The sequence below is a fragment of the Sarcophilus harrisii genome, chromosome 2, assembly GCF_902635505.1.
Source record: "Sarcophilus harrisii chromosome 2, mSarHar1.11, whole genome shotgun sequence".
NCBI lineage: Eukaryota > Metazoa > Chordata > Mammalia > Dasyuromorphia > Dasyuridae > Sarcophilus > Sarcophilus harrisii.
The window spans coordinates 191264071-191283519 of record NC_045427.1 but is presented as its reverse complement, the minus strand read 5'-3'; the positions used below and the strand labels follow the sequence as shown (position 1 = coordinate 191283519).

At 35.6% G+C, this 19449-nt stretch overlaps 1 protein-coding gene across 3 annotated transcripts in view; it reads right to left on the bottom strand.

Moving 5' to 3' along the window:
• Nucleotides 1-1832: 1832 nt before the first annotated feature.
• RNF144A (ring finger protein 144A) overlaps nt 1833-19449 on the bottom strand; it is a 129891-nt gene continuing 112274 nt past the window's right edge. For all 3 annotated transcript variants that reach the window (XM_031951191.1, XM_031951189.1, XM_031951190.1), the window contains exons 7-8: nt 17073-17162; nt 1833-8119 (exon numbers count right to left, since the gene is read on the bottom strand). In XM_031951191.1, coding sequence (XP_031807051.1) covers nt 7988-8119; nt 17073-17162 — 222 coding nt within the window. In that variant the 3' untranslated portion in view covers nt 1833-7987. The remainder of the gene's footprint in view (nt 8120-17072; nt 17163-19449) is intronic.

The window sequence follows — 19449 nt, the reverse complement described above, 5'->3', positions numbered from 1 at the left end:
CTCCATGATCAAGGAGTTGAAGCTGGTGGTATAACTCAATTTCTAACATTATGGGAAATGTCTATGTTAAATCTTAATAAAAGTTTGACTGCTTATCCTAACTCAAAAAGTCTGATTCATTAGATTGAAGAGAGATTTTCATGGCCCTGCAAGTGCCTTAAAGTTACTAATTCCAGGCTTAGATGAGAATTTATGGAGGATAACAAGATGGATTTCATGAAAATCCAGAATACTTCCTAATCTAAAAAAGAATAAAGAACTTACAGCATTGTCTTAACACTAGCAAGTTGAAGACTTTTGTAGAGATAACTTTTTTTTAGCCATCAGGAAAAAATTATGCTATTTTATTTATGAAGAGATACATGTATTAGCACTAAGGCCGATGCTTTGTTTTGAGGGATAGGAGGTTTTTTAGACCTAGGAGATCCTTAGGCATAGAAAATCCCCTGGTTCCCCATCCATACAGATCTATAACCTGTCTAAAACTTAGATAACTACTTGGAGAATTGTGAACACTAAGAGTTTGTTATTTGCCTACAGTCACACAATCAATCTTCTTGACTGAGCCTACATCCATTCTATTATGTACATGTTCCTTTTGAGGGTAGATTTCCAAAATTTTACATCAGACAAAGAGAACCTGGAAAAAGACTTCCCCTTTAATTTTTTTTAAAAAGTGAGAGAAGACACAATCATTTAAAATATGTATTGAAATTACAAATTAAACTTTTCAATATGATTCCAAGTACAAAACACAACATTAAAAGGCATTCAAACAGCTCATTTTATACATCAGTGTTAGTGGCACAAAGGAAGGAAGGAAGGAAGGAAGGAAGGAAGGAAGGAAGGAAGGAAGGAAGGAAGGAAGGAAGGAAGGAAGGAAGGAAGGAAGGGAGGGAGGGAGGGAGGGAGGGAGGGAGGAAAAGGGAAAAAAGAAAAGAGAAGGGAACAGACTATTTTTTAGATTAACTTGCTTCCCAAGGCTATTCATTTCTTTCTAGTGCAATTGAACTCCATTTCCCTATTTAGTCTCAGTGAAAAGTGAAAATCAGTAAGCAATAATATAAAGGGAAAATTACTGGAGTTGGTTAAATAAAACAACTTGGGTTTGAATCCCACCCCTTACACATAAGAGACTCAGTGAAGTCACTGTTCAGTAATTTCTCTGTGCCTTAGTTTATCTACAAAGATCTTTGTGAATTAAAAGATAATAGAATAGTCTTTTAAAAAGGATGAAACCTTAGAATGCCAAGACTTCATTCCCTGGAATGTAGAATGTTCTTTGAGATGCATTTTAATCAGCCATCTGTTTTGCATTGGTGAGGCCCATTTTCCCAAGTATGTATCTACAAAACAGCATTAACAAGGAAGTTTTTACAAATAGACCATTTTACTGAACTTTGTACTACTCTGAGCACCCAGCAAGTATACTCAGTAAAATAATAAATAATAGAAATACTCTTTGTATATTTCTTCTCTCTCTCTTTCTATCTTTCTATCTTTGTCTCTGTTTTTGGACAGCACACTGATCATGTCTATGAAGGGAATTCTGGGCAGAGGAATTCCTTCAGCCAAAGTATAACAGAAGCTACCATGCAATTCCCATTGACATGTATCTGAAGAACTAAGAGATCAATAGACTTGTCTAGGATACCATCATTGATAATTATGAAAGGCAAAACTTGAACTCAGATCTTCTTGACTGAGCCTACATCCATTCTATTATGTACATGTTCCTTTTGAGGGTAGATTTCCAAAATTTTACATCAGACAAAGAGAACCTGGAAAAAGACTTCCCCTTTAATTTTTTTTAAAAAGTGAGAGAAGACACAATCATTTAAAATATGTATTGAAATTACAAATTAAACTTTTCAATATGATTCCAAGTACAAAACACAACATTAAAAGGCATTCAAACAGCTCATTTTATACATCACAGTGTTAGTGGCACAAAATGTACTTACATTTCAAATACACAAACCAAACTTTTTTTTTTCCTTTTTTAAACCATCACTGGTGCAATACATAATTATACAACTGCATGACTCATTCATGCATATTTCTATATAGGGATAAAATACATCCACGGTAAATAAGCAACAGAAAAAACAAAAGTTTCGATCATATAGCACATACTTGCACCTAATGTTCCTGGAACTGTAGAAGAAGGGGTTTCACAAACCAAAGTTAGAATAAAATCCGTGAGTACATCAGACACAAAAGAGGCATGCTCTGTTTAAGCATTTTAGCAATTCTGTATTAATGCTGGTCTACTCACTTTCCTTGTAGATTTTTCATAATGTTTATAGCAAATTCATTGTTTTGTCCATTTTCATAAGGGCTTAAATTAGTTATAAGATGTACAAAAGCTTTGGTTTTCACACATGCTATATGTATTCTTTTGACATTTTAATTGTCATGGATTCAGTAAAAAAAATGAGAAACATACATAAATCCCACCTACATATATGTTCCTATGTAAAATCTTAATTATTAAGTAGACCAAGGGCAGTATTCCTTTTGATACAGTAAGTGATTTCACTGTCATACCAGTGAAAGATATTATCTTAGTTCTAGATAATTAGTGCATTGGTAGGCATTGCTTTTTTTCCAGGGGCCTAGGTTTCCAAACAGGATTTTGACCTGTTCTAAAATCAGGTGTTCTGGAAAATATATACTTGTCCCCATTCTTAGAGTGGGGAGATAGATTTTTCAGTTTTGTGGTACTAGTGGGTGGGGAGGGAAGAAATGGAGTTTAATGTCCCTCATAATGTCCTGTAACAGCTTGGTTCTCACTTCAAATTTTTCACCCCTCGTTTCAGAGGCAAGAGCATCCCTGAGGGCAGCTGCCTTGGGCAACAAAATTGAAGCCAAGTCAGGTGGGTAACAGCACCTTCTGGATGAATCCAAGCACAAGGATCACTCAAGTATGATAAAATTGTGTTAAGGTGTTGAACTTTGGAGAGGACATAAACAAGAGCAGCACGGGACAAGCGGCATCCTGGAGCAACAGGATGAGATGACTGTGATCTGTATGACTGGGGCAAACTTCCAAATCCAGGAGATCACACTTTCATTCGAGTTAGGTAGATTATTGCAGTGATTCTGATACACCAGAAATTACATTATGTGCCCCCATTCAAGACCAATTCATGAAAGATGGGTTGACATAAATTACAGTTAGTTTGTTTCTTCTCACCCCAGCATTATAAACCATATTATTATCTTACAAGGCAATTAAAGAAAATTAAAGGATTAAGGAAATGAAAATGAAGAGATTGACCAACATGAAATTAATGCTGTGCTGTCAGTCTATGGAAGAGGCAATGCAGTGCTGTAGAGGCAATGTCATAGGAAAGTTGAAGGACCTGAGTTCAAATCCCTGTTCTGTCATTGAATGCCCTGTGTTTTGGGCAACTAACTTCATCATTCTAGATCTATTCTCTAAAATGAGGAGGCTGCACTATATTAGTATCTATGGTATTTCCCAGTTCTAAATTCATTATTTTATTAAAGAATGTTGGGCTTTGAGCAAGGAGATCTGGGTTTAAGGTCCGTCCCCTGACACTGATTGGTCTTATGGCCATGTGCATAAGGTCTCAGTTTTTTCATATGGGAAAGAGGGATAATATTACTCACAGACTAACTTCCAAAGGCTTTTATGATGGAAACACTCTGTAAACTCTGAAGATCATAGGAATATGAGTGCTTGTTAGTAGTATCAATGATCAAGGGGATTGTTCCCAATGCTTATACCGAGTGTCACGTTCAAAAATCTTGCTGTGGGTTTCAATTCCAGTTTTATGTAGATTATGCTTTCAGAGCTACAAATGCAGTTAATAAGATGCAGAGCATGGGAAAGCTAGCCTCTGCATAGCCTTCTTGCTCCACTATTACTTTTGATGTTGCAAGAAAGCAAAAAAAAGCCCCAGTAAAACTGGGCAGATCACATCCAATGGAGCTTATGGAAGTCAGACATCAAAGTCGCACAGGTCAGGAAGACATCTACAGCATCAATGAAAAGAATGCCCTTATTGATGAGATCACTGGGTTTCTGCAGGAGAAAGCAATATTCTGACCCAGTGTGATATGCCACCAAAGAGTGAATAGCGATAATCTTACCAAATAATTCTGATAAATAGCTTTAAGGTTTGTAAAGCACTATCTACATACCTTATCCAATGTGAGCCTCTCAGCAATCCTGTGAGGTAGATACTAGAGTTATTATTGTTATTATTATTATTATTCCCATTTTACGAATGAGGAAAGAGTCTCAGATATGGGAAGGTGACTTGCCCATAGAAACATTGCTAATATGTTTTGATGGGGGGTTTTGAACCTATATCTTCCCGCTTATGTTTAGCATTCTCTACCTTATAACAAGGTATCTCTCCATTAGAGACTCATAGAAGGAACTTTGTTCCCCACTAAAGAAAAAACTGGCTCAATGAAAACTGGCGAGGTATCAGTGACGTCAGATGAGACATGATGCCATAGATGTGTCAAGGAAGATGAAAATTTTTTCTCAGAAATAAAACCGAACCCACCAGTCACTGAAACAATTACATATTTTTCTGGATGCCAAAGAATGAAATTTATCTTAGAAATATTTCTTTTTATACTTTAGTCCCTGTGATTGGCAACTGAAATGTATGGAGTAGATACTCCATAGGTGACCATGAGGACAGGGGGTAACTTTATAACCTTAGGCCTCAAATTTCTTATCAAAAAAAATGACAATAATAATGCTTATGCTAATAGGTGTCATAATGAAAATTATCTGTAAACTTTAAAGCAAAATAGAAAAAAATAAGCTATTACCATCATCAATTAAATGCCCACTGAAAATCAGAGTCCAAATACAACTCTAAGTTTGGATACAAATGGAAATCTTATCCAGATGGAATTGATTTCATGCCTCAACCAGTGGGGCTCACACTTGATAGAGAAACCTAATCTTTTAGTAATTGATGGACTTTGGGCTGTTCACAAACTTTCCAAAATGGCAAAGTGAAAAGAACACCACTGTACTGAAGTTAGCAAACCCTCCTTCAAGTTCAGATTTTCTCATGAGTTAATTCTGTAGGCTTTGGCAAATTATTTAATTTCTCTGAACTTCAGTTTCCTCATTTGGAAAATGAGGCTAATAACATACTATCTACCTCAGAGAGTAATTGTAACAATCAAAGGCTACATTTCATCTGAGGCTTCAACTTTGCAATTATAAATAATTATGAAAATGTTATTATGCAAATTATATTATATAAACTCTTTTAGCATGAGGAAGAATTTTCTTACAATGGAAATGTTCCATTAACAGAATGTGCTGTCTTAAAATAGGAGGTTCCTTGCCATTGGAGATGTTCAAGCAAAGGTTGAACAACCACTCATTAGGAGTGTGGCAGAGGAAACTCTTCTACTGGAAATGAATTAAATTTGATGACCTGAAAGGTTACTGCCATGTCTCTGATTCTCAGATCTTAAAGTTCCTAAGTACTAAAACCAAGCTTAATGACCCAAGATCAGGATACACAAATGACAACAATTAGAGGACAGAAAGAGTATTAATGATGATGATTATTGACATGAGCAGTGGCTCTTGTAAGCAAGAGGGAGAAGATCAGCCCAAATGTGATGAAAAACTGGCCATTAGCCATGCATTGTGATAGTTTGTTGATGATTTTTCTAGGCTATTTAATTCCTGGAGTCTCTACTAAGGCCTCTACTATTCATTCCTTATTCACTTCTTATATAATGTTCTCTAAAGAGGATTTCAATCCCCTCCCTCCATTTATCAAATAATTCTACCCAGGGGCCTCCTTGATAATTACGCTCAGTATACCCACATTTTGAGTTTCACTCTCAAGTGGGTTTTTCTCAAAGACTCTACTATTTAGTCAATACTAAATTTTAAAATAATCATTTGAAGGGAAAGTAAAAAACACTAAATCAGAAGTCAACTCACTCTAAAAATGGATTTGGTTCACCTTGTAAACTTGATATGAGTGAAAGGGAGACAATTTATTTTGTAATTCCTTAAGAGTAAAGTGTGCCAAGAAATAGAATGGTGCCCTATTTTCATTATGTGTATAGAAAAGCAAGTTGAGAAGTGAGATAAATATTCTGATAATTCAGCATGAAAAACTGATAGAAATAACTAGGAAAGTTGCACAGTGTGGTAGAAACTGCTGGCCTTGGGGGACACGATTTGGGTTCCAACCCTAGCTCTGCTATTTACTCCTCAACTGTCTATGTCAAAGGTCATAGCCTTTCTCTTAATCTAACTCCTCTGTGAAGAATGAATTTATTTTGTTTAAATGATCTAAAAACCCCTTACCAACTCTGATCCTAAGCAGGCATAGTTCAGCTAAAATCTATCTAATAAAAATATCTCTAATAAAAGCCCTGGATTGATTTTTCATATGGACAGCAGATCATGTAAGCAACAGGGAATATAGTGCAGTATAGAAAACCAGTCTAATGATAATATATTGGACCCATTATATTTCTGTGATACAAGAAAAGCAGTCAGTCTGCCTACATATAACATTTGTGGCTGTTAGCCCATTTTGTCACAAACCACTATCAAATTGTACAATTTCCATTTTTTTCAAAGCTCATATGGAGAATGTTATTTGCATTTTTTGTTTGGGTTGAATGCTGTCGCCTCCAGGTAACTTCTGAATCTTGGTAACCATTACAAAGTGCCAGAGGAGACAAAAGAACCAAACCCCAAGTGAGAACTGAATGACTTTTTTTTTTTTTGGGGGGGGGGGAAATGTTGGTTATAGTGGGATTATTAACAGCACTAGAAAGAGAAAATATTTCTTTAGCTGACTAACTTTTGAAAGTGAGATACAAATTCCAGGAACTCCTCTAGTCTCACAGAGATGAGAAGTTTTCTTGCTTTCTTAAAGAGAGAGACCTCCTGGGATATGAGTGAGTCTGCAGAGAGTTAATGAGACAGTAATACTGCACTATTCTTTCTCCTTTTTTCATATTACAGAAGCAAGCTGCTTCAAGTTTTCTAAACCCTAGCAACTCTGAATTGAACTATTTACACATTTGGTTTAGAGACATATAAAGAATCCTGATATCTGGAGAAGAAATTATGAGCCCTATGTCTGGAGTGCATCCTTAAACAATCAAACAAATTTGGAAAGACCCACAACAGGGATGTTCTTTCAAACATGGCAGTAATTTTCACAAAGAACATCCATGAGGTGGATCTCTGTCCCTTGCTACTCCCCAGCTTTTCAAACAACATTAGAACAAGACAAAACACATGAGATTTTTTTAAGTGTTTCAAAATGCTACAAAGCCAGACAAATTTTGAGACGGCAATTTTCCTCTCCTCTCACATGATACTCTTTCCCCCCTCTACCTTCAAAAGGGCCTAAAATGGATTCTAGGCCGCTGGTTAATTTCTCTCCTATCCAGATGAAAAACAGAAAAACAAAACAAAAAGAACTCCCACTGAAAAGGATTTGGCGATGCCTACGAGAAAATGGAGTGTAATCAACAGAGATCTTCTCCAAAATCTGCTCACACCGATTGTTGGAAGTGACAAGCGATTCTCATCTCCCTTCTCTAAAGAGGAGGATCCCATCTTGATGGAGATTGGTATAAAGGGATTTAGCTTTGTCTCCTAAGCTATGGATCTGCCATGTTTGGCTTCCCTCCCCAGAGTTTCTGGCCGTACAGAGTTATCACATTTTTACTGTGACTCCCTTTGAAAACCTGCTGACATGTTTCTCCTCTGTACAACAGGCACTCCATGTCCGAATCATCTTCCATATTCCTTCCGGATCTCTGCAAGTGAGCCTTTGCGACTGCCTGGACATCAGTCCCCAGATTCATGGCACCGTGTGTCGCTGGGAAGCAGGATGGGGCACGTGTAACGGTGGGGAGTGCAAGGGCAGGGGAGGGCGTGGGAGGAGGGGGGAACCACGTTTCCCCAAAGGCAGGAGTCCAGTCTTCTGTTGGTCTAGGTCGGCAGGGGATCATCATCGCCTTTATGACACTTGCACTTGCAGCAGAGGACAAAGGGTGTCGCCAGTAACAGGAAAGGGGAGGCCACTAACAGCAAAAGGCCGAAGCCAGCGAAAATGCCCACCACCTGGAAAGGGGAAAAAAGGGAAGAAAGTGGCATCTGTGAGATATGTGGAGCCCTTTATTAAACATAAAGTACTATAAGCATGCCAAGTTTTTTCACTGTCATGAGGATTCCAGAAGCTTCAGCATTGTGATATATATATATATATATATATATATATATATATATATATATATATTCTTTTAATTCAAAAAGCTACTTAGATGCAGAATTAGAAGTTCAGGGTTTATTTTAAGTTGTCCCTTTCCCATTTTGTAGCCGAATGATTTGTAGACAATCCATTAACTTTTTTTTTTTCCCAGAGACAATTGGGGTTAAGTGACTTGTCCAGGATCTGTACACAGCTAGGAAGTGTTAAGTGTCTGAGACCAGATTTGAACTCAGGTCCTCCTGTCTTCAAGGCTGATGCTTTATCCACTACACCATCTAGCTGCCCTAATCCATTTTCTCTTTCCCAGGATTGTGATGAAGGAACCATAAAGTGCCTTTTTATTGTTCTTGGCTCCTAATATAAATAACCTTCCAATGATGATATATGGCTATGGATCATAGAATGGGAGTCTTTCAGAAGAATCAGAATTATAGGGAGCCAGAGGACATTAGAAGGATATATGGTGGAAGTAAGCCAGCTACTTATTATTGACAATAAGCAGTGTCATATAATTCAAGTTATGTATGACAGGAAAAGGAGGTAAGGCCTTAGTGTATCAGGAAAGCAGCCTACAAGATGCTCTGAAGCCCATGGAATATTAAATGTTTGCAAGAAGATCTCCTATCATGATAATAGCATGACAGCAAACACTGATATAGCAATTTAAGGTTTACAAAGTGCTTAAAAGCACATCTCTGTGTGTGATATTTAAGTCATGACTATGAAATTAAGTACTATTGTTCCACTTTGGAGATGAGGAAAATCTGAGGCTGGGAGAAGGGAGTCAGTTACTTGAGGACAAATAACTGGAAAAAATCTGAAGTAGAGTCTGAACTAAAAGCTTGACTGCTTATTAATATAGACCACTGTACAATCAATCCAGAAAGCCACAAGGTATGTATCTGAGTAGATTTTGAGTCAATTGACTTACTGAATAGGTATTCTTGATCTCAACTTCTTTTTCTGAGAAATTTACCTGTCTTGGCAAAATTTCAGGAAGAGAGCTTATATTAATTATAATAGGCAATCCCCCACCTCTACTCAAGTCCTCCTCAGAGAAGTACTCAGTAGCAAGTTTGGCCAAGCTGAAAGATTTTGGGAGATGACCCCAGCAATATACCTGAGAACTATTCTCACCTGGGGAGAAGTTTCTTACTAAATTTATCATCAGGGGGTTTCAAGAGAATCATATATTTTTTTAATCACAGCAACTCTCCATGCAATCTCACATTCAGATGTTTTAGCATTGGAAAGGGCCTAAAAACAAACTATCCAATCCCTCATTTTATGGTTGGAGAAACAGAGTCAGGGAGGAAAATAACTGGCACTAACATACATGTCCAAATACTGGCAAATTTTGGACATGATCCCCAGTATCCTGACTCATAGCCCAAAGCTAGTTCCTGTAATATCAGATTGTTTTACTGTTGACATGGGAGGCTTGCAATTTGTCATGGCAAAGAGTATATCAATGAAACTGCAAAAATATTATCTTCCATAGTCTTTCGCAAAAAAAAGGGCCAAATACATAATAAATGGCCAGTTGATACATGTGGATTTGTGAATAGTATATGGTCCTGGAGTTTTGTAAGAAGGAGGGACAGCACCACCTGCTGTCCAAAGTACGAGAATAAAATCTCTCAGGCATATGAAAAAAAAAACAAACCAAAAAAACCCCTGCTTCCTTCCTTTGGAGTACCACTTGCTATCTCCTCCGTCTCCTCCTTTGCTCACCCCTACAGGTGAGTGTGCATACAAATGTACCCATGAAGTTTGATTTGGGTGAATAAAAGTTAATAATTGCCCATAAGAATTCTTATCCCTGCTTCCATTTACCTGATTCTGTTATTCCATCCTGACTTTGAGCTCTGTGGCATACTAATCATATTTTTATTTCAATTTATTAAAGTATCTGAAAGGCTGTGACATGGAGGAGAAATCAGATTTGTTCTCCTTGGTTGCAATGGGTAGAACCAGGAACAATGGATATAAGTTATAAAAATTCAGATTTCAGGCTGATGAAAGGAAATACTTCCTGAAAATGAGAGCTATCCAAAATTGAAAATGCCTGTCTCACAAGTTAATGAGTAGTACATGTAATAGTCAAAAAGAGGTTTCATGGCCATTGATCAGAGATATTGCAAAGGAATTTAATGTATAAGGGGAGAGCTGAACAAAGTAACCTTCAAATGTCCATTCCAAATATAAAAGTACATGAAAAGCAAATATAATATATTCCTCACTTTTCTGACAAACACAAGTAATAGAAAATAAAAGAGGATATCTAAGAGATGTTATAAAATCCACACCTTAAAATAATTTATTCTTAATTAACACATTGCCTACAAAGGTGGTAACATGGTTTCCCATACCACAGCAAAAAAAAAAAAAAAAACAGTCAAGGGTAAATTAAAGTACTAAAGAACGGCATATTGAGAGCATTAAGAGGTGACTGAATAGCTTGACAATTAAAAAAGAAAATCAACCATAACAAAAAAAAAAAAAAAAAAAGACAACAAAGAATTCAAATGTACATTCATGGGGAGGGAATAATTTAGTGCTGGGGAACACATATACATATACACATCTCAATGGATCCAAGGAGGACCAAGGCATTACTATGTTGAACAATTACATAATGATCTAATTCAGCTAATGTTGAAAGATATCTTAGAAATCACCTAGGCCAGAGGTTCTTAATTTGGGGTCAATTAATCTAAAAAAAAACATCATATTTCAATATAATTGGTTTCCTATATATTCCATGCATTTAAAAATATGATGAGAAAGGATTCATGGGCTCCATCATACTGAAGGGATCCATGATACCAAAAAAATGTCAAGAACCCCTAATCTAGAATAATTTACTCATTTTATAAATGAAAGAAAAAAAAAAAAAAAAAGGAAGATCAGAGAGGTTAAGTGCTTTTCTAAAAGAAGTAACAGAGCCGGGATGTGAACTCAGATCCTGTCTTGAAATCTACTGCTTTAAAAAAAAAAAAAAATGTGGCTTACTACATGTTAGCTGCTATCATTATATCCCCATTTTACAGATGAGGAAATTGAAGTAAATAGAGATTACATGACTTTCTCAGGGTAACTCATCTTGCATATGTCTGAAGTTAAATTTGAATTTAGGTCTTCCTGACTCCAAACCCAGGTCTCTATACAAAATAACTAGCTACCTTCAGAGAAAAACAAAGCTTTATTTAGTAACTTCAACTTCCTAAGTTAAGACTTTAATCCTTTTTAGAAAGATTTCTATCAAGAACAGGTATTGCTGTCTATGCTTTCTATGTTTAAAGGGGTAAGCCTCTGGAAAATTCAATTAGTAGAATATTCCAATGCTGAAGATACTGGATAAATTAGGTATTACTGCACATAATGTAGGTTTTCTTCTGTCTAATCTCATATAAGCACGTTCAGGCTTAAAAGCAAATTGATGGATTACGTGATTGGTCTTATGATTCTACAATTCTATGAAAACCATTACTGAATCAATAGGTTCTAGTCTCAAGATTAGGAATCAGATTTGGGATCAATAAGTAAAAGAACAACAAAGAATATTTTAAATATACAAAAGCCGTTTGGGGAAGGGAGAAAGGCAAAGTTTCAATCAAGTGAGTTAGCCCTTAACTCACCATCAGCCTTCAATAAAACTAGTTTAATGAAATCAGTCGGTTGTTTCACAGAAAATCAGTCTGGACTTGGCATTATATGGGGAAAACAAAGGCTCTGAAAGAAGTGATGTCTGGATTCAAGTTCACACGTAAGGTTCGTAGTGGAAGGCCAATTCATTTCATCCTTCTTAATACTCTTTACTTTGCAAATGAGGAAGCTGGACCCCAAAGGAAGGCTTGACTTGCCCATAGTTCCCATGAAGGTCAGAGCCAGCATTAGAATCCAGATTATCTATCTAACCAATGTTCTTTTCCTTGCTGGGAGTTTATTTTAAAGGCAAGAATGGGATGAAGAAACATGGTATAGTGGAAAGAGCTTTGACTTGAAAAATCTGTTGGATTGAACCTCCAAAGGGCACACGTGGGAAAGAGAAGAATGTTTTCAATTGGTTCAATTGGCCAACAGTAGTTTATTTCCTCAATGGATATTATTTTTTTATTTGAAGGTGTGATGTTCTTCTTGGGATTGAGTAAGAGAATTAGGAAAGCCTAAAGGGAAAAAGCTCCTTGTTAAAAATTGTTTTTAATTTTTTTTCCTGCTATGAGCACATCAGGAGTCAAGTGGGCCAACATTAAAATTACCACTTCCTTCAAATCAGCTTCTATAACCAGGGGCTTATAAGAGGAGGGCAAAAGGGAGAGAAAGAACGGAGGAAAAAACTAAGGCGAGCTGTTATTCAGTTGACACTTCTCTCTCTGTTTTAGAACTATTCATAGATTTTCCTGCCTGAGAGATCTCAATGCTTAGGACCTCCTCAGTTCTCCAGTAGCTCAGTATTACAAGTTATTACCTTCCCTAGGAAAGCAGCCAATTCACTCTTCCCTGAATTGTTATTTCTTCATAAATTCAATATAAGATATCTTCCTGTAGGGAAAGTTCTTTCCATCTCAGCATGGTTAGCATCTTGCTATTTCTCCATTCCCTTTCCTGTCTGTTTTGTTAGCAAGTAGGTTTCTAGGTATGCCATATTTAGATCTTCACCTATTCTCTGTAGATTTTGTAACACAGAGTTGTCTGAGGATTGATACTGACTAAGCTGAGGAGTTTTTGGTGAGCCTATATTTCAGAGGAAAGATAGCATAGTCTAGTGAAAAGTGCATTGAGCTAGGAGTCAGGGCACCTGAGTTTCCAGACTTGGTTCTGTCACAGTCAACTTGGACAAATCACAGAATTACTGATCCCATCACAAAATCATTGACTTCTGTGCTTAGAAAGACCCTGATGCTTAAACCCTGGTGTGAAACTGATCAAGTCACTTCACTTTCCAAAGTCTGTTTTCTCATTTGTAGAAGGGGTTGTATTGGATGACCACCAGTAGGGTTCCATTCAGTTCTAGATCTAAGATCCTTTTATAATCTAATCCTCCTATTTTACAGATGAAAAGAATAGTGTACATGTGGCTTAAAGACTTACAGGGTCTGACAGGTTAACATGGATCTGCTTAGTATATATATCTTGTAGATACCAGAACGTCTCCTCCAATAGAATGCAACCTCTTTGAGTACAGGAACTAAGTTTTTGTATCCCCAGAATTTAAAGTAGAAGGGTTGAATAAATGTTTGTTGACTAATTAAAGGAGATAGAACTCAGATCAGGAGCTATACTTCTTCCAATTCTAATAACTCCTTTGCTTTTTCCTGTATTTTCTCAGTCTTAGTTTCCTTATTTATTAAAAAAAAAAATTAGAATAATCATAGATGCCTTGAATTCCCACACTTGTAAAAATTAGAATAATCTCCACTCTCTTTGCTTCATAGGAAAGCAAATGAGAACATGTATATGAAAGCACTTTGGAAGTGATAAAGGCATAAAAAACAAAATAACATACCTCTTCATGTATACTATGTTTATATTAGTATAGTGACAGGAAGTCTTTGACTCACAGAAATAAGAACTAGGTTCTATATTTCACTCATCTTTAATTTTCTTCTCTGGAAAAAGTGAAAAACAAATATTTTATAAAGTCCTTCCAAGCTGATAATCTGATGTCACACAAGGACAAAGAGATGACATGTCTCCCTCTAAATGTAAGACAGAATAATAGCTATTGGAAGACTAGGAAATCCCTCTTTTGAATGTCCACAGGGAAATAGAAGGTCATGGACTTGATTCTGAAGACCCAGAAAGTGAGTGATTTGTCATTGTTTAAAACATCTGCTCTGAAATCTGTCCAGTCTACACAGAACTGATTATCTGTTTAACTTGGGGATAGGCTTACTGGTGTTTTTGTTTTGTTTTGTTTTTTATTAAGGAACTCTAATAAATGTAATAAATGAATGAAAAAGCACTTACTAAGCACTTATTCCTGGTATTCTAAAAAGACAAGTTTACATGCCATTAAGGTAGGTTCTTATCCTAGATATCTATAGATAAGGTCTCTAAATAGATTTTAAGGAGTTTATGATTTTTAAAACTATTTTGATAACTATATTTCAATGAAAATGGTTTCTTTTATAACTTCATGTGTTTCCTTTTATGCATTTAAAAACACTATTTTGAGAAGGGGTCCATAGGCTTCACCAGACTGCTACCAGGACCCAAGATACCAAAAGAGGCAAAGAACTCTTATAATAGAAATAATGCAAAAATACATAAGTAAATGGAGTTATGGGCTTGGAAGAGCATTTTAGTCTATGAGATTTCAAGGAAAGAGTATGGCACCACAAAGCAGTCAATTGACATACCTTTTCCAGAATCAATGTTCTTGTTTGGTTTAATAATGACAGATTTGAGAGCAAAAGTTAAAAGAACTGGTGGGGTAAGGGAGAAAACAGAGTGCTCAGAGATTAATTGGGCATGCAGGGAATAAATAGGCATATACAAGGTAACAGGCTCAAAATAGGCCAGGTTGAAAAATTATAATTGGGCCTAAGGCTAACTCCTTAAAAGGAGCTTCATCAATTGATTCGCCAATTTCAATAATAATTTGTTTCGCCAATTAGCAACAGCCAGCCAGCCAACCTTAGTAGCATAATCACCAATGTAGTCATTGTGAAACATACTTTTACATATAATAAGTTCAATCAAGATGTGAGGATTTTTAAAATTAATTTATTTCAGGAATTTCTGCAGAGCACAACCTGAGACTCTTAGATCTTAATCTGACTAATGCTCAGAAGACATTCTCTGCCACTGGTACTATTCTAACAGTCTTTCTAGTTTGTTATTATTTGCCAAAGTTTATGAAAGTTGGGGAATTAGAGTCTTGGAAAACCCCAGGGAAGCATCAAAAATTACTGGTGGAAGAAGGCATAGAAATGCAAGGTGAAAATCAAAGGAAATATCTGTAAAGCATTTAATATTGTTTCTAGAACATAGTATGTACTTAGTCTACCCCCACCCCTTATTAAAGATGAAAGTGGCTTTTTATTACTGAATCAAAAAAGGCATGTCGAAGGCCTAAGAGAAAATGAAGCATCAAAAATAATTCAGCAATGATTCTCTGATCATCCACATACCACGACCTACCAGATAGAATTCAGGGCTTGAAGTCAAGTAGACTAGAGTTCAAGTTCTTCTTCCAACCCTACCTGTGCCAAGTTACTTAATTTCTGCATGCCTCGGGCAGCTTTTCTGGGACTTCTCAAAGATAAGTATTATATAAGGCTGAGATCTGCTTTGGCAGTAAAATTCACTCAATGCTTTACAAATCACAGCTCCTTCCCACTTTGCATAATATGTTAACAATATTTTGGCCTGTCAGAAAGGGAATTTTTCAGTCTTTCCAAACTATGGGATGGGGTTCTTATCACTACTTGCAGAAATTGTTATTTCACCAGGGGGCGCTGCAATACCAAAGAATATTATTAAATATTAAAGCCTGAATAAAAAATAACCTATGAAATAGCACCCTGAAAGTTGGTTTTCTTTTAGCAAAATATCTTTTTAATGAACATGTATTTGGGATGAAATAATGTAAAAACTATTTGATATGTGAGGTAAAAAGGAAAATAAAAAGGATGCATTGCAGTGATTGATGTGTGTGTATATGTATATGTGGGTATATTGGAATATATACACATAGGGATTTATATGTATATATGTATAAACATACACACACACACACACACACACACACACACATTCCTTCTCAGGTTATTTCCCAAATAGCTCACAGGAATCTTTGAAATTCTTAAAATGTCATAACTTTTTTTAGAACTGTATTAGAAAATGTTCTAAGTAGAAACTTCTTAGCAGGGACTCGCCTATGCTTATACTTTATTCTGAAGGTATTTTTAATATTTGAAAGTTTCAAAGGGGGTCAACTTTTTACAAGTCATACAATTAAAAGATATTTTTAGCTAAAAAAAAAAAAAAAAAAGACATTGAAGATCATTTGGTCAAAATTTCCATATGTATACCTAGTGCAATTATAGTTGCACACCAAGTCACTCTTTTCTTATATCTTATCTCTTAAAGATATGAAATGCAGGAAAAAAGAGCCCTTTCTTCAGTTTTACAATATCTATATCCAAATCTCAATTCTAAGTAGATAAATATTGAACAAATCACTTTTTATCTTTGAATTTTATCTTCTTCCTTTATAAATGGGGTGGGAGATTAAATCACATTACTTCTAAATTTCCTTTCAGTTTTAAATATGCACCTCCTTATGTATCTCAATTTACAAATGAAAAAATAGGCACAAGAACTTGTGTGATCTTAGAAAAGGTACTTTCCCTTTTTGAGACTTATTTTGAGACTTAATATTTGATATTAAGAGAATCATTCTTTAAAGTCTCTTTCAGCCTAATGATCTATATGGATTTTTCCATTCTTTTTCAGACTATTATCCTATTTCATTGCTAACCTGAGTTCTGTTAGTGTTTTCTATGGAAATTCAGCACTAGTTAAAGCTTAAATTATTATAAATTTTAGGTGGATTAAAAAAAAATCATGTCACATCTTAATACAACTATTTTCACTCTAATGCTATCTCAGGGCTTCTAAAACTAAGCCTAAAACCAATAACCAGGGAAATGAGAATAACACTACAACTTCCTTTCCAGTGTGTTGTATTAACTACTTCCTAGATCCTCATGATGTCATTAATAAATAATGCACACATCAAGACATAGCAATAATCCCAGTATTCTGCTTTGGAAGGAAAACCCTGGTGCCCACCTGTGTTCTGTGCCAGATCACAGATGCTCTGGAGTGGCCAAGCTTGTTCCGACAAGGTCCTTTATCATAATGTATTAAGAGAAAGTCATCCTGTAAAATAAGGGGGGGGGGGGGAAACAAACAAGAAATAGTAAATAAGAGAATCCTATTCATTCCATAAAACCTCTCCTCTGGTTAACTAAGCTTATAAGTCTATGAATACATGGATTTGATAAAGTTAAGCTTAAATTAACAGCAGGGGTTTCATAATCTGGGGAGAGAGGGGGCACTTGAATGACATATGGATCCTCCCTCTCAGAATGTTTTGTTTTGCTTTTATAATGCAGAAAATAAAACTCATAGGTTCACAAAAGAAAAAAGTATGTATTGAAATGTATTTTTTTTTTTAATTCATAGATCCTAGGTTAAAAACCCCTACAGAAGAAGACCTGTAAAAGCCTTCACTGTGATTCAATAAAGACAAGTATTACTTAAAACAGTGGACTCTCATTTGCTTAAAAGAAAAATGCTGAGATGCAATATTAACTTTGTCAGTCTCTAAGTATACAAAAAGACACCTTTGATATGATACATGTTTACTTTTTACATTCCAGAGATTTCTACGTATGTGTATCTGTTCATTGGCGTAATCATATCAGAGAAGACAGGTTCAGGTAGCAAAATGATTTGTTTTTGCAGTGTGATATAGGAAAGTAATTTCATTTCTTCACTTATCTCATTAGTAAAATGAGTAATCACTGTAATCACCCACCTCAGGAGAATGTTGTGAGAAAAGGCCTTTGCAAAATTTAATCTATCAATGCTAATTGTTATTTATATATCCAACCATATTGATATTTTATCTATTTCTAAGACATTCACTTCCATTTTCCTAACACTAGGAAATCAACAAAATCTATTATGCGGGCTACATTGGCAAGAAAAAAAAATTTTTTTTTTTTAAATAAGTTCTGGTTGAAAAAAGGAAATGCCATTGCTTATTTAAACTGAGTATTCCAAAGCAACACTGAAGACCGTTTATTCTTCCTTTGGGACTGTAAAAGCTCAAGCCCTCTGTCTAAAATAGGTGTAAATAAACCTCAGGCCAGGAAGTAGCCCTTCTAAATATAAAAATTGGTGAACCTGGATTCCTGTGCTCTCAGATGTGGTTCTTAAAGATAACTATAATAGGGCTGAAGGAGTTAGGTCTTTCTGATGTCTGGACTCTTTTAAAAATAATTACCTAGGAATTTTTTTAAATTCTCATAACCTCTCAAACGTCTCCAAAATAGAAGTTATGAGTAAAAGATAAAGGAATTCCAGCTGTCTCCATAGTTTAGGACTCAAGAACACAAACAAGGTAAAAATCTAATAAATTAATACAATACTATCTCAGCTTTAGCATGCTTTCTCAGTATTCACTCACGTACTACCTAGGGTAGAACTAGCTAATACACAGGCTTGTCCTACAACTCAACATCTTTTCTCAAGATGTAAAAAATTCAAAAAGCAGAAATAAGCTCAGTCTTTAATAGCAGCTAAGAGCACAACAATATAGTGTGATACAACGGAGCTCAGTTGATGAACTGAGGAACAGAGGGAATTAAGGTAGAACACATGTGAAGTTTTGTGGCGTTCCACTAAGAAAAGGCAAAAGTATCCACTGGAGCCAGTTCTGGCCCCTCCAAATCATTGAGGCAAAGACCACAGTTGGTAAACTGTAAATTACCAATTAAGAGAAAATTGAGACAACTTTGAGATCCAGCCCTGAAGTAAAGCTATTATTTAAGGGGAAAGAGTTAGAAAGAAAAAAAAAAACAAAAAAAACTAATAATAATAAAGAAAATAGCTGAAATTACCAAAGCTCTTAGGAAGGAAAAAAAAATCACTTAAAAGACCTTGAGTATAAAGCACACAGAGAAGATAATAAAAGAAAGAAATGAGTTCCTGATCAAAGAAAAAAGTTCAGGCATCTCTAAATAAATATTGTAACATAAAGGAAAATGAATCAATGCCTGATAAGGCAGAAAACCTGGTGGGTTGCAAAGAGAGTATGAAACACAGCAAGATATTTCTGAATAGTTTAAATGAGAATAAGAATTTTGAAAGCTAGATTTGTGGCCTGCACATTGGAAAGAATGGGCAGAACAAAAAAACTTGAATCTACTGTGGCAAGAAACAAAACAGAGGACAACTGAGTGGAAATACAAATACAAGGAAGTAAAGGACAATGTGAAAGAATAGAAGCAAGAAGTAATAACACTTAAAGAAAATATAATTTCTGTATAAGAAAAACATATTTATTTCAAAGATACAATACTAGGAGACAACCTCAAGATTGTGAGTCTCCCAGAAGAACGTGACATTTCAACACCAAGAAACATCATAATGTAAGAAA